Genomic DNA, 25,937 nt, shown 5'->3' with positions numbered 1-25,937 from the left:
TATTAATCAGAGGATTCTTTGCAGCAGTGAGAAATGGGGGCGGCTTAGGTGTCTATCATGAGGAAAATGGAGAAGTAAAATTTGGTGGCTGCATACACAGAAGAATATGTAGCAGTCAAAAGAAATGAACAAGAAATATATGCAGCAACTCTACCTCTCTTTGCTGACCCTGCTTTGATATTTCTTCATACCACTTAATATCAGCTAACATTAAAAAACACCTCAACCCTTGATCTCTTCTGAAAGCACACTCAGAAAGCAAATGCAAAATGCCTACAAAGTTTAAAGGTCTAAACCCACCCAGACCAGAACAAGGAGAAAGGTGACAAAATGTGGGAAACTGGAAAGTAAATGGATAAGTTGTATTTGATAAGTCAAAGAGATCAAAGAGAAAGGCAAGCCTAGGCCAGCAGTGAAAAGCCAAGCAGCAACGCCTGAAACATGCTCCCAAACTGGGGCACCAGCTTCCATTAAACACTGGAAAACGGGAAAGGCCGACAACAGGAGGACTGGCTGGGTGCCTAGACAACAGGCAGTCACTCCGCTCCTCCACCCTGAAGAAGTGCTCTCTGGAGAGGCTGTGTATAAACTGGAAGTCCTAAGAATGAGTGAAGGCAGGGGTGCCGTTCTGAAGACAAAAATTAGGTGTGAGTTACATAATGAATGGTAAGACCCTGGGCCTCTTGCCTTCCACTCAGCTCCCAAATGGTGGAAAGCAGCTTTTTACCTGCAAAGTAATAGACTAGAGGACTCCTCTCCTGGGAAACACAAAGCCAAGAGAATAAAAACTATAAATACTAAGTTTGGGGGTCCCCTCAAATAAACGAACAGGTCCCTGTCTGATTATCCTAGTGCAAGCCCCTCAGTCAAAAAGCCCACCCCATCCTCACCCCTCTAAAACACAAATGGTAACTAAATGTGGTGATGGATATGTTAATTTGATTGTGGTCATTATTTCACAATGTGTGTGTGTGTATATATATATATAAAAATATAAAATCATCTTATTATACATCTTGAATATATACAATTTTTATTTAGCAATTATACCTCAGTAAAACTGAAGAAAAAGCCAAGCCCATTTTAACAGGGCTCTCAATGACCATTTTAATGTGTCATTCTTGAAAATAGACCATCCTTACATTTATGGTCAACTGATTTTCAACAAGACAACTCAGAAGGGAAATAGTCTTTTCAACAAACGGTGCTAGGACAACTTGACATCCACCTGGAAAAAGATAAAGACAGGCCTCTACCTCACACCATATACAAAAATTAACTTGAATTACACACTAAATGTAAGGGCAAAAACTATAAACTGTTAGAAGACAGGAAAGAGTAAATCTTCGTAACCTTAGATTAAGCCAAAGTTTTTACAGATGACAAAAAAGCACAAGCAACGAAAGGAAAAACAGGGAAGTCAGACATCATTAAAATAAACTTTTGAATTTCAAAGATCACTATCAAAGAAGTAAAATAAAATCCCACAGAATGAAAAAAAAAATCTGCAAATCATATATCTGACAAGGGACTAGGATTCAAAATATATAGAGAACTTTTACAGTTTTAATGATAGAAAGAACCCCCAATTGAAAACAGCTAAGTGATTAAAGTAGACATTTCTCCAAAGAAAATATACAAATGGCCAATAAGCCGATGAAAAGATGCTCAACATCATTAGTTATCTGGGAAATGCAAATTAAAACCATAAGATCCCACTTCCCACCTACTAGGATGGCTACAATAAAATAGAAAATAATAAGCATTGCTAAGGATGTGAAGAAATTGTAAACCTCATATGTAGCTAGTGGGAATATAAAATGATGCAACCACTTTGGAAAACAGTTTGGGGGTTCCTCAAAATGTTAAACACAGAGTTATCACATGACACAGCAATCCTACTCCTAGGTATATATCCAAGAAAAATTAAAACATTATGCCCACGCAAAAATGTGTACACATTATTTCATAGCAGTTTTTTTTTATTTTTTCATATACTCTTACGAGGGAAAAAACCCAATTGTGCATCAACTGATTAATGTATAAACAAAATGTGTGTATCCATACACTGAAATATTATTTGGTGATAAAATGAAGTACGGATACATGCTACAATGTAGATGAGTCCTGAAAACATTATGTTAAGTGAAAGAACCCAGAAACAAAGGCTAAGTATTGTTTATTCCTTTTAATGTGAAATGTCCAGAATAGGCAAGTCCATAAAGTAGATAAATGGTTGCTAAGGCCTGGGCAGAGGAAGGAGTGGGAAGTAACTGCTAATGGCTTTGGGATTTCTTTTGGGGTGATAAAAATATTCTGGAATTAGATGGTGGTGATAGTTGTATAACTCTGGGAATATGCTAAAAACCACTTAATTATACACTTCAAAATGACAGATTTTATGGTATATAGATTATGTATCAATACAGCTGCTGTTTAAAGGAAAAAAACCTTACACTTCAAAATGGTAAATTTTATGGTAAATAGATTATATATCAATAAGGCTTCTGTCTAAAGGAGAAAAATCTAAGTTAATTCGCTTACTCTTGTGTCAACTCAGTATTGAATGTAAATAGGTATTGCATAAATTGAAGAAAAGTAACACTCAATGTAATCTCATTGGACTCCGGTGAGGACTCCAAGATGGCGATCGGTAACCATCTTGGCTACCCTGACTCAGCATTCCCGGATTCACCGGTTCCCGCCATCCCGGCGGCCATCTTGGCTACCCTGACTTGGCATTTTCGCTTATTCCCGCCATCCCGACAGCCACATCGGGTACCCTGACTCAGCATTTCCGGGTTCACCTTTCCTGTTCCTGCCACCCGGACCAACGCGCATGCCCACTAGGGCGTGTCACACTCAGAAGCACGAAACTCAACCTACCCCACCCCTACCCCGCTCACTCCTCACCCAGCATCCATAAAAGCGCACTGCACCTTTGGCACAGCGCGACTTCCCTGGCCCTCCCCCTGCGGACCAGTGAACCTCGCCCGAGAGCTCAGTAAAGAAGATTTTTGCCCTCTTTGTCTCGCCTCTCAGCCTTATTGGTCCACGGTGCCCCTCCATTGCCTTTCATGGTGCCTTTCGGACCCCTGCCCGACCTCAGTTCCCCATTTCCTTAGAGCACCGTCGGGGACTAAAACCCATTATTACTCGTCTTCTACAACAACACATCCTAATTACCACTAATTCTCCTTGCAATACGCCTATTCTGCCGGTACAAAAAGCCTCTGGGGCTTACCGTCTAGTACAAGATCTTCACCTCATCAACGAGGCAGTCATCCCTACAGTCCCGGTAGTTCCTAATCCATACACACTCCTCTCTCGCATCCCCCCCCAACACGTCTCACTTTACTGTTCTAGACCTTAAAGATGCCTTTTTCTCTATCCCACTAGACCCCGCTTGTTACTTCCTCTTTGCTTTCACGTGGGAGGACCCAGACACTGGCGTCTCTACACAACTCACCTGGACGGTTCTGCCACAGGGGTTTAGAGACAGCCCTCATTTCTTTGGACAGGCATTGGCCCAAGACCTCGCTCGCTGCCCTTTGGAGGCCAGTACTGTTATCCAATATGTCGACGACCTCCTCCCTTTGCAGCCCCTCTGAGACAGATTGCCTTAAGGACACTAGTACTCTCTTAAACTTCCTAGGAAACCAAGGCTATAGAGTCACCCCGTCCAAAGCCCAACTATGTACCTCTAAAGTCACTTACTTAGGCATACGTCTCACCCCAAACTCAAAAGGCCTAACCTCAGACAGAATCAGCCTTTTACAAAATCTTCAACCTCCACAAGATGCTGAAGATATTCTCTCTTTCTTAGGGCTAGTCGGCTTTTTCAGACATTGGGTCCCCAATTTCGGAGTCCTAGCAAGGCCCCTGTACCAGGCCGCCAAACAGACTCCCATTGGCCCACTGTCTGAGCCAAAACTAGTAGCCAATCTTTACAATAAGCTTAAAAATTGCCTCATAACAGCCCCAGTCCTCTCACTCCCAAACCCGCTACGCCCATTTCATCTCTTTGCCGATGAGTGGGAAAAGGTTGCTACAGGGCTCCTGGCCCAACCGGTAGGAGAAACACACCAGCCAGTAGCCCACCTTTCCAAGCAGCTCGATCCCACTGTCCAGGGCTGGCAGCCGTGTCTGTGGGCTTTAGCTGTGGCAGCGGAACTCACCAAAGAGGCTCTTAAGCTTACCTTAGGGCACCCTCTCACTGTTTTCTCCTCACACAGGCTACAAGACTTACTCTCACACAAGTGCCTGAGTCACCTGACCCCCTCCAGACTCCAGCTATTTCATCTCCTGTTTATTGAAAACCCACACATCACACTTACTACCTCTCCAACTTTAAACCCAGCTACCCTCCTTCCCTGCCCAGAGCAGGATCCTTCACCCTTACATTCATGTCCTGAAGTCCTATCAGCCCTACGCCCCGCGCACCTAAGCCTCCAAGACAACCCCATCCTAGATCCCCACCAGACCCTGTTTGTAGATGGTAGCTCCGTCCCCGTGCCGCATGGCCAACGACCAGCAGCATACGCAGTGGTCACCTCATCTCAAGTAGTTGAGACCAATTTACAAACTTTAAAAAAAGATCCAAGAGGAGTTAAAACACTCCTACAACCCTCTCCGCCCTGGTCCTTCTTGGTGGTTTTCACCCGTGGTTCAACAGATGCTCCCTTTCCTTATCCCAATTATAATTCTCTGTATAATAATGTGTTTTGCCCCAATCCTACTACAGTTTCTCCGCCAGCGGATACAAGAAATCACGAGGGTCACTTTCAACCAGATGTTACTTCACCCCTACGTCCAACTGCCGACCTCTGATTTAGGCCCCCTCCCCAACAACGCCCCTTAACAGCAGGAAGTAGCCAGACGATTTCGTCACCCCTTTTCTATAACCAAAAAGAGGTTGGACTGATTAGACTCCGGTGAAGACTCCAAGATGGCGATCGGTAACCATCTTGGCTACCCTGACTCAGCATTCCCGGATTCACCGGTTCCCGCCATCTCGGCGGCCATCTTGGCTACCCTGACTTGGCATTTTCGCTTATTCCCGCCATCCCGACAGCCACATCGGGTACCCTGACTCAGCATTTCCGGGTTCACCTTTCCTGTTCCCGCCACCCGGACCAAAGCGCATGCCCACTAGGGCGTGTCACACTCAGAAGCACGAAACTCAACCTACCCCGCCCCTACCCCGCCCACTCCTCACCCAGCATCCATAAAAGCGCGCTGTACCTTTGGCACAGCGCGACTTCCCTGGCCCTCCCCCCGCGGACCAGTGAACCTCGCCCGAGAGCTCAATAAAGAAGATTTTTGCCCTCTTTGTCTCGCCCCTCAGCCTTATTGATCCACGGTGCCCTTCCATTGCCTCTCACTATCAACAAAACAACCTTCAATTTTCTTGTAGTTTCTGCAAACAATTTACATAATGTTCTTGATGACAATAAAAATATTGTGCATATTGAAAAAAAAGAAGGGATGTTAACAATCACCAGATATTGAGGAAGTGTCTAACAGATCAATAAAACTGGTAAAACAACCAGTACAGTGCAAAAGGGTAAACATAAAAAATTTTAAGATGTGTAGGTTTCAAAAAAAAAAATTCACCTTCCATGACCCTTCTCTGAAATCTATCTATAATCTACTGTAAACCAAGAGACAGGAAATAGCCAATGCAGAACAGAGAAAGGAAATTCTCAAGCTAATGGTGATGGGACACTCCAGGGCCACCCTGTGTAGCAGCTGCATATAACAACCAGTCAGGAGTGGAGCAGGATAGAGAAAGAACAAAGAAAGTGAATCTAATAGATAACTAACGTGTGAACATTCTGAATGGACTTCTATGCTCCTAGAGGCAAACAACATAAAGACCACTGTAGAACCAATCAAGTAACCAAACAAAAATGATTAACTCTGGGGAAAACAAAAGTATCCAAGAAAGAAAATATAGCCTCATAACATTGGCCCAACTAATGAATAATACTAATGAAGTCATAAAAATATAACCACTAAATTATCTAAGGACACATTATCCTATATCTGAACTCTGCCAGAAGAAAGGGCAGAGCAAGGTTGCTGCATGAGCTGGGGTCCTGTTAGGGGCACCCAGGGATCGGCACCACAGCCCAAGGTCTGCACCAGGCTGCTGCACTTGCTGGAGGAAGAGTACCTTCCCCTAATCCACACAAAGGCATGACAGGAGCTATTCCAGGCCTGGGCACAGTGAGTGTAGATGTGTTTTCAGAGAGCCAGTCTCAATCGCCTACAATTAATGGATATACAGTCGCGTGCCATTTAACATCTCAATTGACAAAATGGACCACATATACAACAGTGGTCCTATAAGAGTAAAACACTGTATTTTTACTGTACTTTTTTTTTTTTTTTTTTAAGACAGGGTCTGGCTCTGTTGCCCAGGATGGAGCACAGTGGCACAATCTTGTTTCACTGCAACCTCCACCTCCCAGGCTCAAGCCATCCTCCCACCTCATCCTCCCAAGTAGCTGGGACTATAGGCCTATACTACCACACCCACCTAATTTTTTGGATTCTTTGGTAGAGGAGGGGTTTTGTCATGTTGCCCAGGCTGGTCTCAAATTCCTGGGCTCAAGTGACCTGCCCACCTCAGCCTCCCAAAGTGCTGAGATTGCAGGCATGAGCCATCGTGCCTGGCCCTATTGTACCTTCTCTATACTTAATTATTTAGATACACAAATACCATTTTACTACAACTGCCTAGAGTATTCAGTAGAGTAACGTGCTGTATAGTTTGTGACCTAGGAGCAATAGGCTATACCATATAGTCTAGGTGCGTACCAGGTTATAGGTACACACTACACATCTAGGTCTGTGTAAGTCCACTCTATGATGTTTGCATGACAATGGAATTGCCTAACACATTTCTCAGAACGTATCTACGTCATTAAGTGACGCATGACTGTAAGGAAACCTGGGGAAAAAAAAGTCAAGAAGAAAATAAAGAACAACATAAGCAAGTTTCTTAACAAAAAAAAAAAAAAAAAAAAAAAGGTAGGTCAGGTATGGTGGCTCACGCCTGTGATCCCAGCACTTTGGGAGGCCGAGGCGGGCAGATCACCAGAGGTCAGGAGTTTGAGACCAGCCTGACCAACATGGTGAAACCCCATCTCTAGCAGCCTAGTTTAGGAAGCTGCCTGATGCCCACAGGGCTATACTGCCCCAGAGAAGGAGCCCACATATAGCACCATCTAGAAAGCCAAGCCATAGCTGAGTATATTCTGTTCCATGAACTAGTGGTCACTGCCTCTTCCCATCCCAGGGGCTACCCTGTCATTACAACAGCCTTCTCCAGGAAAGCAGCTACTGCTGTCTATATCCTAGAAACAAACTCTCAAAGAGGTTTGCCTTCCACATCCTAGTGACTGCAACACTCTAACTGTGGACCGATTACTGATTTATTGTGCCATCAGTGCGCTCACCAACTGGCCCTGGTGTTTCTAGGTGATCCCCATCTCAAACCTGCAGACCAGCCCCAGTAATCCACAGCCAGGCGAGTGTTTCCAGGGGAGTCCCATCTCAAACTGGTGTACCAACCCCTGTGACTCAGTAACACAGTCACTAGATAGGCATGCAGCTCCCTGACACCGCCGCCTTCTCCCCCAGCCCCCAGTCCTGAGCAGAAAAACAAACTGCACATGCTCCTGCAGCCTAGGTCACCAAGACACTCACAGGTATCACCAAAATGGATGCTAGCAAAAGAAAAAAAAAAAACAGGCAAGAGAAAAGCACAGATATTACACTACTGTGTCCTCCTAGAACTAAAGCAGATGCAGCCCATCCAACTGACACCCTAAGACACATCTCCAGGTGAAAATCTTTCTCTACATAAGCCACTCTATACAATGAGAAGAGGTGACCGTGTCAACAGTCTCATAAATATAAACATAGGAGATAAAAAGCATGAAAATGCAATGAAACTTGACACCACCAAAGTTGCACAATAATTCTTCACAAAGTTACCCTAAATAAATGGAAATTTTCAAATTGCCTTAAAAGGAATTTGAAATATTGATCTTAAGAAAATTCAATGAGATACAAAAGAATACAGAGAGAAAACTTAATCGAATAATAAAAAAAACAAGCCATAGCCTGAATGAGAAATTCAACAAAGACATAGATACCATTAAAGAAAACAAACAGGCCAGGCGTGGTGGCTCACACCTGTAATCCCAGCACTTTGGAAGGCCGAGGTGGGCGGATCACGAGGTCAGGAGATCTAGACCATCCTGGCTAACAGGATGAAACCCTGTCTCTACTAAAAATACAAACAATTAGCCGGGCGTGGTGGCGGGTGCCTGTAGTCCCAGCTACTCCGGAGGCTGAGGCAGGAGAATGGCGTGAACCTGGGAGGCGGAGCTTGCAGTGAGCCGAGATCGTGCCACTGCACTCCAGCCTGGGCGACAGAGCAAGACTCCGTCTCAAAAAAAAAAAAAGAAAAAGAAAATAGAAAAAAAGAAAACAAACCAACAGAAACCTTAGGAATGAAGAATTGAATGAATTAAATAAAAAGTACCACTGACAGCTTCAATGGCACACTAGGTCAAACAAAAGAATTTCTGAACTTGCAGACAGGACTTCTGAAAGAACCCAGACTGAGGGAAAAAAGGAGAAAAAAAGAGTAAAAAGAATCAAAGAAAGTCTATGAGACTTGTGCCATGATACTAAGATAACAGATTTTGAAAATATAGAAGAGAAACAGAGAAAAGAGACAAAGACACAGAAAACTTATTTAACAAAATAATAGCTGAAAATCTCCCAATTCTTGGGAGAGATACGGACATCCAGTTCCGCGAAGCTTAAAGGGTCCCATACATATTCAACCCAAAAAGGCCTTTTCTAAGGCACATTATAATCAATTTGTCAAAAGTCAAACACAAAGAAAAACTTCTAAAATTAGCAAGAGAGAAGCATCAAATCACAAATAAGCAAGTCTCCATTAGACTATCAGTTTTCACAGCAGAAACCTTGAAGGCTAGGAGAGATGAGGATGATGATATATTCAAAGTGCTAATGAGAAATCAGTCAGCAAAGAGTACTGTACTGAGCACAGCTACCCATCAGAAATTAAAGAAATAAAGTCTTTCCCAGACAAGCAAATGCTTATGGAATTCATCACCATAAGACCAGCCTGACAAGAAGTGCTTAACGAGTGCTTCAATCGCAAGTGAAAGAATACTAATGCAAAAACAGGACACTATCAACCTAACTGTTAAAAGTAAATTCATATTCAAACTGAGAATTCTACATTACTGAAATTAATGCTTTAGAATCTTTCAAATCACCCTTGAGAAAGCTGAACATCAAAATAGTCAAAAATATTTATATCTACAATGAGTTCTTAATAAACACCCAGTACAGAACAATATAAATTAAGGCAAAAAAGTACAAATTTTGTGCACTGACAAGGGATGTGGGGGTAGTATAGCAGGTTCGTGTGTGATCAAAATTTTTATCAGCTTTAAATAGTCTATCATTACTATACATTTTTAAATGTAAGCTCCAGAGTAACCAGAGAAAAAAATTACACCAGATATGTCAATGAAATAAAGGAATCAAAGCTTATCAGTACAGAAACTCACCAAACCATAAAGCAAACAATAAAAGAAGAAACAAAAGATCTACAAAACAACCAGAAAACAATTAACAAAATGACAGAAGTTAACTTCTTGCCTTTTAATAATATCTTTGAATATAGATAGTTTCGATTCTCCAATAACAAGATGTAGAGTGGCCAAACGGTTTTTCATACATGTTTCCCTAGTCCAGACACCCAAGAGTATGTCCCTCTCTTGGGCATAAGAAAACCTAGAGTTATATTTAGGGCATCATGTGTGGTGAATAGTTGACCGAGCTGGCATGCTCACAATGACCAAATTATGTTTGTCATATTTTAATCCAATATATTGATCTACTATGAACTTGTAAATAATGTATTTGCTTTCTAGACACATTCCAGGAAGACCAGAGAAACTGACTTTTATCCATATGGAATAATCCACTGGCAAGTTTCTTTTAGGACAGACCAAAGCTGATCTAGAACATAATCTTTACATACGTGGATCCTTCCCATCAGACGAGAAAGAACATCTGGGGTGAAAGGCTCCATTAGAAGAGCAATGTGGGATGGTGCTGTGCTGACAACTGGTAGTTCCTGCCCTACATCTTTGCAGAAGACTGGAGCCCAGAGCATGCCATGGTCAACTTGTATGCTGAAGTGAAGACCTCCTTCGAGGTGTGCATGTGCTTATTACAGATATGCCACGGTGCTAAGTACCCCAGAACTACAGGAAAAAATAAGAATAGATGCTGTATCCATGATCATGAGGCACACAGGCCAGAACGCCAGCTGTGGAATCGCACAGCCCAGCTTCAAAGCCTGGCTGGGCCATGACCACCTGAATGACCTGAGGAATGGTCTCAGGCAAATTTGTAAAAAGCGGAGACCCTGCCTGCCAGGGAGGCATGTGGTAAGAGGCGCATCCAGTCAGGTCAGGGCACCGCGTCCTCTCTTTGGAAACCTGCGAAGCAAGGCTGGTGGCCCTTGAGGCCACGGCAGCCATGGAGAAGGCGGGCCTTGCTCCAGGCGGCACAGAGGCACTGGAAAGGCCCCGGGGGAGCCTGGCGGGATCTGGCTGGTCCTGTGCTCTGCTTCCAGGTTCTGGCCCTGTAACCCGGGGGACAGGGCCGGCCAAGACAGGGCCACTGGGTGCCAGCCAGCACCTGGGCCAGGCGCCATGGCTCTGGCGGATCAGCCCCGCACCCCCAACAGCCCCACAGGGGGGCCCATCCAGGGCCACACACCTGCCCCCAGGAGCAGGACCTCCCTGAGGCTAGAGTCCAGGGGGACTGGTGGAAGGGTCTCACCCTTTGCCCTCTGACTCCTCTTGTAGGCACCCTCGCTGGGCTCCTAAGCACTCCTTCACACCCTGGCTCTGTCACCAGCCCCCATAGTGATGTCATAAACTCCCAGATGCCCAGTGTGCACCCGGCCACAGAGAAGTGGGTGACTTAGGAGTATCCTCTCCGCTTGTGACCCTTAGTTTTGTCTGTGCACAACTCGCTCAAAATGGGCAACTCACTAAGCATATTTTGTTCCTGGTTCCACCGCAGGTCCTGGCCACGCCATCGGCAACCTGCTCGTCTTGTCCGTGAGGCCTTCCCAGCTGGCCGGGCTCACCCCGCGGCTCCTGCACCTGTGCCTGCCCTGGGAACCTTGGGCTGTTACCGATTCCTCTTCAACCCTCAGCGACATCTTGGGCCTTCTTTTCCAGTCAGGTGGGATGGCGCCCCTGTGAGGCTGTGTCTTATCCCTCGGAACACGGGCACCCCACAGAGGGTCCTGCCTCCTGTGGTCTGGAGCCCCCCCTCAAGGAAGAAACCCGTGCTGTCTGCTCGCAACTCCAGGATGTTTGGACACCTCAGCCCCGTGAGGATCCCTCGTCTCAGAGGCAAGTTTAACCTTCAACTTCCTTCATTAGATGAGCAGGTGATCCCAGCCAGGCTCCCGAAGATGGAGGTGAGGGCAGAAGAGCCCACAGAAGCAATGGAGGTGGAAGACCAGGTAGAGACCCAGGGGCAGGAGGACAATAAAAGGGGCCCCTGTAGCAATGGGGAAGCAGCTTCCACCTCTAGGCCCCTGGAGACTCAGGGAAACCTCACTTCCTCCTGGTACAATCCCAGGCCCTTGGAGGGAAATGTCCACCTCAAGAGCTTGACAGAAAACAACCAGACTGACAAGGCCCAGGTGCATGCAGTGAGTTTCTACTCCAAGGGCCATGGAGTCGCCAGTTCACACAGCCCTGTTGGAGGCATCCTTCCCTTTGGGAAGCCTGACCCACTTCCAACAGTGCTCCCTGCCCCAGTTCCGGGCTGCTCCCTGTGGCCAGAGAAGGCGGCCTTGAAGGTGCTGGGTAAAGACCACCTGCCCAGCTCTCCAGGCTTGCTGATGGTGGGGGAGGACATGCAGCCCAAGGATCCTGCAGCTCTTGGATCAAGTAGGTCTTCTCCACCCAGAGCTGCCGGCCACGGGTCCCGCAAAAGAAAACTGTCGGGGCCACCGCTGCAGCTGCAACCGACCCCTCCCCTGCAACTGAGGTGGGATAGAGACGAGGGGCCCCCACCGGCTAAGCTTCCATGTCTATCTCCTGAGGCACTGTTGGTGGGTCAGGCTTCCCAAAGAGAAGGACGCCTCCAGCAGGGCAACATGCGTAAGAACATGAGGGTGTTAAGTAGAACATCGAAATTCAGGAGACTAAGAGAGCTGCTTAGGAGGAGAAAGAAGAGACAGCAGGGCAGGCGTGGTGGCCCACGCCTGTAATCCAGCACTTTGGGGGGGGGCCCAGGCGGGCGGATCAGGAGGTCAAGAGATTGAGACCTGAGGAGCATCTCTGCCTGCACCATCTGGGAAGTGAGGAGCGCCTCTGCCCGGCTGCTCCACCATCTGGGAAGTGAGGAGCGCCTCTGCCCGGCCGCCCCACCATCTGGGAAGTGAGGAGCGCCTCTGCCTGGCCACCGCACCGTCTGGGCAGTGAGGAGCACCTCTGCCAGGCCCCCGCCCTCTCTGGGAAGTGACGAGCCCCTCTGCCCGGCCGCCTCACAGTCTGGGAAGTGAGGAGCGCCTCTGCCTTGCCGCCGTCCTGTCTGCGAAGTGAGGAGTGCCTCTGCCTGGCCTCCTCACCGTCTGGGAAATGAGGAGCGCCTCTGCCTCGCCGCCGTCCTGTCTGCGAAGTGAGGAGTGCCTCTGCCCGGCCTCCTCACCATCTGGGAAATGAGAAGCGCCTCTGCCTGGCCGCCGTCCCATCTGGGAAGTGAGGAGCACTTCTGCCCAGCCGCCACCCTGTCTGGAAAGTGAGGAGCACCTCTGCCCGGCCCCCTCACCGTTTGTAAGGGAGGAGCGCCTCTGCCCAGCCCCTGCACCATCTGGGAAGTGAGGAGCGCCTCTGCCCGGCCCCCTCACCATCTGGGAAGTGAGGAGCGTCTCTGCCCGCTGCTGTGCAACCTTCCAAGTGTGGTGTGTGATCTTTCTGCCCTCCCCAAGTCTGCATTTTCGACATTAAAGTTTACTTTTTAATTAAAAAAAAGGAGATCGAGATCATTCTGGCCAACATGGTGAAACTCCGTCTCTACTGAAAATACAAAAATTAGGCAGGCATGGTGGCTTGTGCCTGTAGTCCCAGCTACTCGGGAGGCTGAGGCAGGAGAATGGCTTGAACCCAGGAGGTGGAGGTTGCAGTGAGCCGAGATCGCACCACTGCACTCCAGCCTGGTGACAGAGCAAGACTCCGTCTCAAAAAAAAAAAAAAAAAAAAAAGTAAGACATGGCAAACTGCAGTGGCACCCAGCCTGCCCCTGCTGTCTCCACACCTGCTGAGACTCCCTGCCCCTGGCCACCTACACTTCACGGATCCCAGCTCCTCGTCTTACTCTGACTCGGCCCACGTGCTGTTGGGCCCCTCATTTTGCCTGTCCCTCCACCTTCTCTCACACCAAGAATTGAGTAAAATTTGATATCCATAATTCCTAACTCTTCCCTGGCTCTTCCCACTGACCTTGCCCCCATTTTGGGGGTTCCACCTAATGAGAAAGGAGGCTGCTCTCATTCAGCTGCAGTTTCAGTGCCTCTGACCTCTGACCCATGCCCCACACGTCCTAGCCCCACATCTTTCTCCTTCCAGCCTCCCTTCAGAAGGGAGCCTCCTACACCCATATGTGTGCATTCCTCTCCTCCTCTTTCCTCCCCCACTCCTCTTCCAGCAACTTTACTATAGAAAACAAAAGACCCAAGTATGCAAGCAATATATACCATGTAAATGGGTAGTGAGATTAAGTATCAGCAAGATACCAAGCCTCCTAAATTAATCCATAAATTCAACACACTTCTAATAAAAAACCCAAATGCATTTTTTTGGTTAAATATGATCACCTAAACCTAAACTCACAGTGAAGAAGGGTCAAGAATAGTCTAGACAATTTTGAAGAACACGGAGGTAGAAAAACACTCTAATCAACGTTTATTATAAAGCTGTGGTATACATGAATGAGTCTCTGGTATAAGGAGATACGAATATATCCAATGAATAAAAATAAAAGCCAGAAATAGACCCTTTAGAAGGGAATCTGGCTTACCAAAGAAGGGAAATTTCCAAGCAGTAGGTAAATACTGGATTATTCAACTAATAATGCTCAGACAACTGACCATCATATGGAAAACAATCAAATTAGACCTTTAGGGTAGGAAACGATTCCCTAAGACTTCAAAAGACCAAACTATAAAAGATTGGTAAATTTGGGCCAGGTGCGGCGGCTCACGCCTGTAATCCCAGCACTTTGGGAGGCCGAGGCGGGCGGATCACAAAGTCAGGAGATCGAGACCATCCTGGCTAACACGGTGAAACTCCATCTCTACTAAAAATACAAAAAATTAGCCGGGCATGGCAGCATGTGCCTGTAGTCCCAGCTACTCGGGAGGCTGAGGCAGGATAATGGCGTGAACCTGGGAGGCGAAGCTTGCAGTGAGCCGAGATTGCGCCACTACACTCCAGACTGGGCGACAGAGCGAGACTCTGTCTCAAAAAAAAAAGATTGGTAGGTTTGATTTCAGAATATATAAAAGTTTTATAAGACTGAAGAGATCTACAGAAGTAAAGAATAGAAGCTCCTGTTTGATCAGATCAGAATCAGAACAATAATACTCAGGAAAATATCTTGTATCACATTTTAAAATAAACCAAGTATTTTTATGGCAACAGGCATATATGGTAAAATTATAAATACAGGCAAAGAAAACACAATCACCAACTTCAAGACAGTGGTTATCCGTATGAGAGGCAAGAGTAAGTGACGGATGTGAAGGAATTTCTTAAGATGCATTTGTAATATTGCATTTACCTGTAAAAGTAAGTTTGAATTAAAAATAGCAAAATGTTAACACCAATTAATTCTGGGTGGTAGGTATATAGGTGTCTGATATCTATATCTATATCTGATAACTTTCTATATTCTTAATGTATTTCTTAATTAATGAAAATACATACAATATAGCAAAGATAGCCAAGAGAATGAAAAGTGAAAAATAGATGAGACACTGGAAGCAAGGAGGAAAGAGGCATAAGTGAGCGGAAGCTCCATAATTCATATTGTGGGGATCAACAGGTGTTGTCTGTAGTTGATGAATCAACAAATGGTAGTTAAGCATACTACAGTATCTAGAATTATGAGGGTAACGTGCGACAGATTTAAAATCAGAAAATACCCAGATGGGTAAAAAGCAGAAGTCTGTTGCTTTTCATTTTAAGTGTTCGACCATTGGAAATATTAACATGTGTGCATTCTTGGAAAAAAGGGCAAACATTAATGCTTAAATTGGAGATTTTTAAAAATGCCTGTATCATCCCTAGAATAAATTTTTTAAAATCAGGAGCGAAAGCTGTTACTCCTGGGAACTTCAAAATGTTTTGTTTCAGATAAAAAAAGGACTACTACATAGAAAGCACTATAGACTGCAGGTTACTACAAGAAGCCAAACACAAGTACTTCAGGTAGCAAAATCAATTTACCCTGAAACGATGTTGTAGTTGAGAGCAGGATGGTCTTTTGGGACGGGAGGAACAAGAGGTTCTGGTTGCCACTCTTCAATCAGTTCTTCTTTTTCCTACAGGAGAAAAAGAATTAAAATACAGTGCAGTGCTAATATTATCAATTATTAGTGTCTCTGCAACTTCAGTATTTCTTATTATTCTAATTCTACTAACTATTCTCAAGTTCGCTCTCACTCTTATTCAAGCTTATGTCTTCACACTATTAGTACGTCTTTGTTCGCATAATACATAATGACCCACCAGACACATGCCTACCATATAGTTGTACCTAGCCCTTGACCACTACCAGGAGCTCTCTCGGCTCTCCTAATAACATCTGGCCTAACCATAGGATTTCACTTTAATTCTACCACTCTTTTAACTTTAGGCCTACTAACCAACACACTGACTATATATCAATGATGAAGTAATATTGTCCAAGAAAGTACATTCCAAGGCCACCACACAGCAATTGTCCAAAAAGGCCTCTGATACAGGATGCTCCTATTATCTCAGAAGTATTCTTCTTCGCCGGCTTTTTCTGGGCATGCTATCACTCCAGTTTAGCACCAACCCCAGAATTAGGAGGACATTGACCCCCAACAGGTATTCTTCCCCTGAACCCTTCAGAAGTACCTCTCCTAAATACGTCTGTATTACTTGCATCAGGAGTTTCAATTACTTGAGCCCATCACAGCCTAACAGAAGGTAACCAAAAACAAACAATTCAAGCACTACTTACCACAATCCTCTTAGGAGTCTATTTCACCCTTCCACAAATCTCAGAATATTTCGAGGCCCCCTTTATTATCTCTGACGGAATCTACAGCTCAACATTCTTTATAGCCACAGGCTTTCATGGACTTCATGTTACTATTGGATCAACAATTCTCACCATCTGCCTTCTCTGCCAATTAAAATTTCATTTTAGGCCGGGCATGGTGGCTCATCCCTGTAATCCCAGCACTTTGGGAGGCCGAGGTGGGCACATCACCTGAGGTCGGGAGTTCGAGACCAGCCTGACCAACATGGAGAAACCCCGTCTCTAATACAAATACAAAATTTGCTGGGCGTGGTGGCACATGCCTATAATCCCAGCTACTCAGGAAGGCTGAGGCAGGAGAATCGCTTGAACCTGGGAGGCGGAGGCTGCGGTGAGGCAAGATTGCACCATTGCACTCCAGCCTGGGCAACAAGAGCGAAACTCTGTCTCAAAAAAAAAAAATTCATTTTACATCCAACCACCATTTTGGCTTTAAAGACGCCACTTGATATTGACACTTTGCAGATGTCGTATGACTATTCCCATGTGTCTCTATCTACTGGTGAGGGTCCTACTACTCTTTTAGTATAAGCAGTACCACTGACTTCCAATCAACTAGTTTCGACAAAGTCTGAAAAAGAGTAATTAACCTAGCACTAGCCCTAATAACTGACACCTTATTAACTCTATTATTAGTAGTAATTACATTTTGACTTGCATAACTTAATACTTACATAGAAAAATCCAGCCTTTATGAATGTAGATTTGATCCGTTAACCTCTACCCACCTCCTCTTCTCCATAAAATTCTTTCTAGTAGCCATCACATTTCTCCTATTCGATTAGAAATCGTCCTATTCCTACCCCTGCCATGAGCCCTTCAAACAAATAACCTTATACTAATAATCAGTACAACCCTTCTACTAATTACCATTCTAATCCTAGGCCTAATTTATGAATGAACCCAAAAAGGATTAGATTGAGTTGAACTGGTAAATAGTTTAAATTAAATGATTTCGACTCATTAGATTATGATAGACCATATTTACCAAATGCCATTTATTTATATTAACATTATATTAGCATATACCATAGCACTGCTGGGAGTACTAATCTATCGATCCCACCTAATACCATCTCTATTATGCCTAGAAGGCATCATACTATCAATATTTATCATAAATACACTCATAACTTTAAACATGCATTTCACTCTAGGATTCATAATACCCATTATCCTCTTAGTATTTGCTGCCTGCAAAGCCGCAGTAGGCCTTGCTTTCCTAGTCTCAATCTCCAACGCATAAGGCCTAGACTATGTACAAAATCTAAATTTACTCCAATGCCAAAAATTGTTATTCCAACAATTATGCTGTTACAATATAACTCTCCAAAAACTCTATAGTCTGAATATAGCTACTCATAGCCTATTCATCAGCCTCATTACCCTCCTATTTTTTAATCAACCAAACAATAATTCATCTAACTTCTCATTAACTTTTTCTTCTGACCCATTAACATCACCTCTTCTAATCCAAACAGCCTGACTACTACCTCTTATAATCCTAGCAGGCCAACATCACCTATCTAATGAATCACCCTTATGGAAAAAAACTCCATATTTCCAAATTAATTTTCCTACAAATTCTTTAAATTACAGCATTTACAGCCACAGAACTAGTCATACTTTACATTCTTTTCGAAGCTACACTCATCCCTACCCTAATCATTATTACCTGCTGAGGTAACCAACCAGAATGCCTCATGCAAGCTCATACTTATTTTACACACTAGTAGGATCCCTTCCCTTACTTATTACACTCATCCACACCTGAAATAGCTCAGGTTCACTAAATATCCTAATAATAATGTTTACTAATCAAGAACTATTAAACTTCTGATCTAACAACCTTATATGACTAGCATGTATTATGGCTTTTATAGTAAAAATACCCCTATATGGACTTCACCTATGACTCCCTAAAGCCCACATAGAAGTCTCTATTGCCAGCTCCGTAGTTAGGAGGCTACGGTATCATATGACTTACCCTCATCCTCAGCCCCCTAATAGAATATATATCCTACCCCTTCCTCATACTATCCTTATGAGGAATAGTTATAACAAGCTCTATTTGTCTAAGACAAACTGATTTAAAATCACTTATCGCTCATTCCTCCGTAAGCCACATAGCACTTGTTATTATAGCTATCCTTATTCAAACCCCCTGAAGCTTTTCAGGCGCAGTCACTTTACTTCAACTTCGGCAATATCAAAATTGTCTGCTGCAATGCAAAAGTCACAGTGAATACACTGCTAGAAATACCATGTCTAGTTGTGGCTAGAATAAAAACAGAATCACTTGTGAGTTTTGTGCACTAACCACCCTCGCCTCTTTCCTGATCACTAGAGCTAGAGGTTCTTTTCCATGTAGTTTTGTGGGTGACTTGACAATTTATGAAAATTTAACTTCTATGCTCAGAATTCTTTTTTGATTTACCATACACATCAAAATTCAATTTGAGATGGGTATGAGTAGGATTCTTTTCTACTCTGACTCTCCTTTAAGAAGACCACAGGGGAATCTTTATCCCATACTTCAGAAATAGTTGTGCTATTCTGCAGCAACTCACACAACACTTATGAATATTCAAACTCCAGTAGTTGCCCATGCTTCCCTCTAACCATCTATTTGCAAGACTGCTGTTTACTCCTAGCAAAGTATCCAAGACCATAATATGGTCTTTATTTGGGTACTGACTTTATTTCTAGATTTCCCCATATTTTGCCTACCCTAATAATTCATTCCCCTTGATTTCCTTACATTACAGAAAATGCTTTAACACACATAGTTGAGCCACCACAAATCCTTTCTGGAAAGACACAGCAACTATAATCACATACCCAATAATTAAAACAGAGATTTAATTTCGTACCTTGACTGTAAGATCAGATCGTTCTTGTAATTTGTAAGTCTTAGAGAAAAGAAGTCTGATTATCCAGAGGATCAGAATCCCTTCCAAAATAAGATGGTAAGCAGGAGCCTAAGAGTGAGTCAAAAACAAGTAAGATATGAAACATACACTTCTAACACCTGCACATAAAATTTACTACACCTGCATATACTGCCTCCTGTGACTTTTAGCCTATCCTTAACAATTTACTTTCGAAGCTCCCTTAATTTCTATTCATTCCTTTCCCCATTTCTAATAGCAGGCAATTTCTCCCTCACATGAAAAACCCCTAATATTTTTAGCTTTTAAAACTTCTTTGGGAATAAAAATTAAAATTAAAAAAATAAAATCTAGGCCAGGCGTGGTGGCTCATACTTGTAATCCCAGCACTTTGGGAGGCCAAGGTGGGCAGATCACCTGAGGTCGGGAGTTTGAGACCAGCCTGACCAACATGGAGAAACCCTGTCTCTATTAAAAATACAAAATTAGCTGGGTCTGGTGGCGCATACCTGTAATCCCAGCTACTTGGGAGGCTGAGGCAGGAGAATCGCTTGAACCCAGGAGGTGGAGGTTGTGGTGACCCGAGATCACACCACTGCACTCCAGCCTGGGCAACAGGAGCAAAACTCCGTCTCAAATAAATAAATAAATAAAATCTAACACAGAATCCCAGTATTAACCATCGGATTATTTAATTTCAGTGGTTCTTCTTTGGGTACACTATACAAGACTACTCAAATTCTACATTCAACACGCATAGGATTTGGGAGTAAGAAGTTTATCTTTATGATGAATTTTAAAATTTGCTCATCCCCCTAAATACAATTCATTTATGAATAAGTCTAAATACCCTTTTAGTTTTCTCAATAGTTGGATTCTAGCAAGCAAACATCTGCCCCAGCCACTAGTTAAGAGCCCACTCCAAAAAGAAATCACCCTAAGAAAAGCTGAGAAACTATCTGTCTAGTGAATTAATAAAAATCACAAACACCACTTCTTTTCCTTCCCAGGAAATGTTACATACAGGAGTTCTCCCAAGTCTCACTGTTGGACAGTTTCGGGGAATGAGAAGTTACACTACTGTCAGTCTTCAAAAAGGGAGCAAACAACATTTAACAGAAAATAATCCATTTCTTTAAAAAATCATTTACAAAAAAGATCATTCAATTTTAGTGGCTCATTTTAGGTCACTACAGTTAACCTAATACTGGGCATCACTTAATACATGAGCATAAGACAGAGCCACATCTGCTGTCTCTGCTGTTTCAAGATAAAATTCCCAGTATGTCCTGCAATGGAAGACACTGTCATTACCCCTACCAGTAGACGGTGATATTAAGTTTGGTGATATTAAATCATCAAAAGTAACGTGAAATTCACTTGAAATGAATGTAAGCTCTATAAGCACAGGGACTTCTGCCTATTTGTTCACCGCACTATCCCTAGCATCTAGATCTGTGTGGTCCAATGTGGACAGTCACTAAGTTACATGTGGCTATTTAAGTTAAATTAAAAATTCAGTTGCAGCTGGGTGTGGTAGCTCATGCCTGTAATCCCAGCACTTTGGGAGGCCAAAGCAGGAGGATTACTTGAGGCCAGGAGTTCGAGGCCAGGCTGGGCAACACAGCAAGCCCCCGTCTCTATTAAAAAAAAAAAAAAAAGATTAGTTGGGCATGGTGGTATGTGGTCCCAGCTACTCGGGAGTCTGAGGTGGGAGGATCGCTTGAGTCTGGGAGGTCAAGGCAGCAGTGAGCTGATCGCACCACTGCACTCTAGCCTGGGCGACAGAGTGAAACCCTGTCTTTAAAAAATAAAATAAAATAAGTTCTTCAGTGCCCAATGAATAGCTCTGCAAGACAGCACGGGGAATCTCAGTTATTAAATGAATGAACACTAAGATTGACATTCTGGTTTCTTATTATCTTATGTATCTGAAATAACTAGGCTTCAAAAAACTCTTAACTATTCTTCCTTTAAAAGTCTACGGCCAGGTGCAGTGGCTCACGCCTGTAATCCCAGCACTTTGGGAGGCCAAGGCGGGCGGATCACCTGAGGTCGGGAGTTCGAGACCAGCCTGACCAACATGCAGAAACCCCGTCTCTAATAAAAATACAAAATTAGCCGGGCATGGTGGCACATGCCTGTAATCTCAGCTACTTGGGAAGTTGAGGCAGGAGAATCGCTTAAACCCGGGAGGCGGAGGTTGTAGTGAGCCGAGATCACGCCCTTGCACTCCAGCTTGAGCAACAAGTGCGAAACACCGTCTCAAAAAAAAAAACAACACAAAAATAAATAAAAATCGACTAAACTAGTTGTATCTTTATAAGATAGAAAACTGATGTACGCAGAAGAATGACAAACTATTTTTTATTCACAAATCCTAAGTCACTTGATTTCTTTTCGACAAAAACAGACAAACTCCAATTTATTACAATTTTATTCCCCAACGAACTGTACCGTAGTTCCAAAGAGCTGACTTCCTTAGGACCTTCCCAGACGAAGGTGTTCCACTCATTTTCACCACTCCGTTTTATCGTCCGTCTAAACTCTGGTTTTTGCAGACCTGTCTCCTGCGTCCCCTTACACGTGTTCCTTTCCGGAGCTTCCAGGGGACCCGGAGCATAAGAATTCAAACCGAGACCCTCGGTCCCAGCCCCCGCCCCCGCCCGTTCCTCCCTACACTCAACCGCTGGGACTAGAAGCTCCCGGCAGTCCTTCCAGCCAAGAGGCACCGAGTCTGGGCGTGACCGAGCCAGTCCCGCCGAGGTCTCAGGCCACAAATTCACACGCGTCCTCCCACCCTCCCCGGGCCCGGGTGTGGTCGCGGACCGCTAATGGCGCGGAGCCCACCTCGTAAAGCGCCTGTACCATCTCCACCAGAACCCACTGCTCCGTGGCGGTCGCCATAGTTAGCCGCTTCCTTCCGGAAGGCGGGTCACAAGCGCGTCCTAAAAGTGCGCGTCGCCGCTCAGTGTCGTTATCACCTCCGCAGAGGGCGGGGCGGCGGAGCGCTGGGCACCGCCTACTCGCACTTGCGCACTGGTTGACAGGAGGCTGGACGGGGTCAGGTGGGATGCCGCAGTTTTTCCAGGAATTGTTTACCTTGTGTCCTATTACCCTCCCTGCTGGATTCAGGATGGAGAAAGTAGTAATGAACGGGCCTTACACTTGGTCATCAGCTGGGCGCAGAGAGTTAAAATGATTGCAATACGTTTACTTTATTTTTTTTTTTTTGAGACGGAGTTTCGCTTTTGTTGCCCAGGCTGGAGTGCAATGGCGTGATCTCGGTTCACCGCAACCTCCGCCTCCCGGGTTCAAGCGATTCTCCTGCCTCAGCCTCCCGAGTAGCCGGGATTACAGGCGTGGGCTACCACGCCTGGCTAATTTTGTATTTTTAGTAGAGACGGGGTTTCTCCATGTTGGTCAGGCTGGTCTCAAACTCCTGACCTCAGGTGATCCGCCTGCCTCGGCCTCCCAAAGTGCTGGGATTAGAGGCGTGAGCCACCGCGCCTGGCCAATACGTTTACGTTTAGTAGCATAAGTAATCCAGGAATGCATTATCATTAAGAAATGCATAATTATACACAAAAATAGCCAACCCATATAGCACTTCCTGTTTTGTCAGACATAGGCCAAGGCTTTGCAGGTATTAAATCATATAGCAGTTTGGTGCAGAACCTTTTAGAGCCTTCCAATGCATATGCAAACAGTATGCACGCGCACATACTTAATTGGATTGGATTTCTTAAATATAATTGAGATCATAGGGACAAGACTTTTCTACAGCTTTTTTTAAATTTTTTTCTAGCATTTTTTTCCTAATATATCTCATATTTAATGGCTGAAGACTTCCATGGAATAATTTATGTATATTCATCGTTCCATTTTATTTAAACGTTTCCCTATTGGTGAATACTTATGTTGTTCCCACCTTTCCCCTATTACAAATAATGCTGCCATAACTGTCGATGTTCCTTGTGTGTATATCTTTCTGTGCGTGTTGGAGTTTTTCTGACCAGTTTCTTCAACATGGGATATATCTGAAGACTATGCACGTTATTAATTTTGATAAGTACTGCCAAAATGGCTCAACCAATTAAAATAATTTGGAAGTTTTTCTATGCTCTAGTCCATGATGGATATTATCAATCTTTTAAAAAAATTTGCCAGTTTAATGGAGATAAAATGATACCTCACTAACCTTTATTATTGATGCTTCTGGTTACTCATGAGGTTGTGCAGCTTCTTATATGTTTATTGGCATTTATAGACTGTATGAATCGCCAATTCATATTCTTAATCCATTTTTCTCTTGGTTATTTTTGCTTTCTTATGGATTTGTAGGAACTCTATACATTCTGAATATCTTATATTTTTCTGTTTCATATGTGAAAAATATTTTTGCTCAGTTGCCGCCTAGTTGTTTCTGCTCTTTCATCATACTTTAATTTTAAATTTTATGTAGTGCTTCTGTCTGTTTTTTGCCTCTGGATCTGCATATTGCTTAGAAAGGCCTTCTTCACCACATCTATGGTTTCCAACCATTCTTGCAGCAGTTTGTTGTTATTTGCAATTAGCTCTTTACTCTGGAAACTATATTTTTGGATAATGAGAGTTAAGGGACTTAATTATGTTTTTTTCTAAAGGAATAACAATTTTTTGAGTGCCGTTTATTTGAGTAACCCTGACTTTCCCCAGAATTCTGAAATGGTACCAGTGCTATTGATACAGGAGCTAAAAAGAAATTATTTAGGCAGATAGCGAAGGTAAGAGAGTCCTCAGCAGAGCTTCTTTCTGAACAAAAAGCAACCCCAAAATTATTTCTTTTTTGCAAAGAGCAGCCTGAAAAATTGAGCTACAAACATAGATAAGCAAGCTGGCAGTGCACGGGAGAATGCTGGCAGTTGTGCCGATAGAAAAGGACTACCTGGAAGCCAGGTATGTTCAATATGGAGACTCCATCTTCCATTTTCTTTGTCACCACGTGTACAGTGAAGGCACAGGCAACATGGCATCAGCCAGGTAGAGAAGCCATCTGCAGAATAAAATATTAGGGTGGGAAGGCCAGCTTCTTCATGCACTATGCAAATGGCACACCTGGTCCAACCAGTCTTTCATTCCCTACGTAAATCAAACGCCGCTTCCTCAAGCTCATCTATAAAACCCTGTGCATTTCACCGCAGAACTGGCAACCCATTTTCTCTGGGACCCCTTTCTCTGCACAGATAGCTCTTCTCTTTCGTTTGCCTATTAAACTTCTGCTCTTAACCTCACTGTGGTGTGTCGCGTCCTAGTTTTCCGTGGCTGTGGGACAATGAACCTCAGGTATTACCCCAGATAATGATGCCGCTACACTATGTGCTACATTTCCACATAAGCTGGCGATATGGAGTCCGTGTCAGTGCTCTGCCCACGGTCCTGTGCTTGCGTGCATTTCCTCCCCCGGGTGCTTTCCTTCCAGCAGCCACGCCTGCATTTCTCAGAGGACCCCCTTGAAGGCTGCCATTCCCACGTTTCCTGCTCTCCTGGAGAGTTGGAAGTATCTGAGAATGTATCTTCTCCTGGGCAGTACTTACCAGTGTGGATTACTGATGGTAGCTGGGATATAAATATTGCAGCTTCCTTGCCCTACTTAGCAAGACAACTCTGAGGGGTGAACTTCACCATACTCTCTGCAATTCTGAGTCAATGGTACTATCTGCAAATTCTTTTACACACTCATCAAAAGGCATATCTTTGTGGCAGCTTCTATAAGAGAATACAGCTGCCATGTAGAAAGATCATGTGAGAACCACATAGAAGGGGAAAGAGATGACTAAGGGGCCCCAGCTGCCCCAGTCCCTGGCTGTTTGAGTCTTACTAGTCCAGGTACCAGACGTGTGAGGGACGACACCTTCGAGGTGGCTCCAGTTCCAGCCACCATCTGGTTACCACCACTGAGAGACCCTGAGTGAGGTATGCCTAGCTAAGCCCAGATGACACCCAAATGTGTGGGCAAAAATAAACGATTGTTATTGTTCTAAGCCACTGTTTTGGGATTGTTATATTTTGGGATAACTGGAAGGAATACACCGTGGGACTTTGCTTGATTTGGAACTTTTGCTTGGCCTCTGTATCAGTTTCCTAGGGCTGCTGTAACACACGATCACAAACTGGGTGCCTTGAAACAGCAGAAATTTATTCTGTCACATTTCTGGAGGCCAGATGTACAAAATTAAGGTGTTGACAGGGCTATACTCCCTCCAAAGGCTCTGGGGGGAGAAGACTTTTTTTGCCTCTTCCAGCGAGAGCCTTAACTTAGTTACATCTGTAAAGAACCTTTTTCCAAATAGGCCATGTTCCCAGGTTCTATTCCCTGATTCGAATGTTAACATGTCTTTTTGGGCTCTACCATTTAACCTACTATAGTCCAACCTCTGGCCTTCCAAATTCACATCTGCCTCATGTGCAAAATACATTCATTCCATCTCAACATCTCCAAAAGTTTTAACTCTCACCTAAATATCATAAAAATTAATTCAAAGAGTCTCAAATATTCACATATAAATAATCAGGTGTAGGTGAGTCTATGGGTATGAGCTATGCAAGGGCAAAATTCCT

At 44.1% G+C, this 25,937-nt stretch overlaps 2 protein-coding genes across 5 annotated transcripts in view; one reads left to right on the top strand and one right to left on the bottom strand.

The window, feature by feature from the left end:
• Positions 1–23,321, bottom strand: part of SPTLC1 (serine palmitoyltransferase long chain base subunit 1) — an 86,792-nt gene extending 63,471 nt beyond the window's left edge. The window contains exons 1-3 of one of the 4 annotated variants that reach the window (XR_010109127.1): positions 22,188–23,321; positions 19,320–19,427; positions 15,603–15,697 (exon numbers count right to left, since the gene is read on the bottom strand). Coding sequence is in view for 2 of the 4 variants with exons in the window: in XM_034967702.3 (XP_034823593.1) it covers positions 15,603–15,697; positions 19,320–19,427; positions 22,188–22,244 (260 nt within the window). In the remaining 2 variants the exon portion in view is untranslated. The remainder of the gene's footprint in view (positions 1–15,602; positions 15,698–19,319; positions 19,428–22,187) is intronic. The other 3 variants (XR_010109126.1, XM_034967702.3, XM_034967699.3) reach the window with 3 other exon arrangements.
• On the top strand, positions 11,018–13,119 carry LOC117981743 (putative UPF0607 protein ENSP00000381418). Its single transcript, XM_055091784.2, has 2 exons — positions 11,018–11,046; positions 11,158–13,119. Exons 1-2 carry the CDS (start codon positions 11,018–11,020, stop codon positions 12,362–12,364), a joined length of 1,236 nt encoding a protein of 411 aa, XP_054947759.1. The 3' UTR covers positions 12,365–13,119.
• Positions 23,322–25,937: the final 2,616 nt, after the last annotated feature.

The sequence above is a fragment of the Pan paniscus genome, chromosome 11 (genome assembly GCF_029289425.2).
Source record: "Pan paniscus chromosome 11, NHGRI_mPanPan1-v2.0_pri, whole genome shotgun sequence".
NCBI lineage: Eukaryota > Metazoa > Chordata > Mammalia > Primates > Hominidae > Pan > Pan paniscus.
The sequence above is the reverse complement of the archived record's forward strand: the minus strand, read 5'-3'. Positions and strand labels throughout refer to the sequence as shown.

Bases quoted from the DNA above. Each gene is read 5' to 3' on its own strand.
- LOC117981743 (XM_055091784.2), top strand. From the start codon at position 11,018: ATGCCCAGTGTGCACCCGGCCACAGAGAA. The intron at 11,047-11,157 runs GTGGGTGACTTA...GTTCCACCGCAG, and splicing joins GTGCACCCGGCCACAGAGAA to GTCCTGGCCACGCCATCGGC.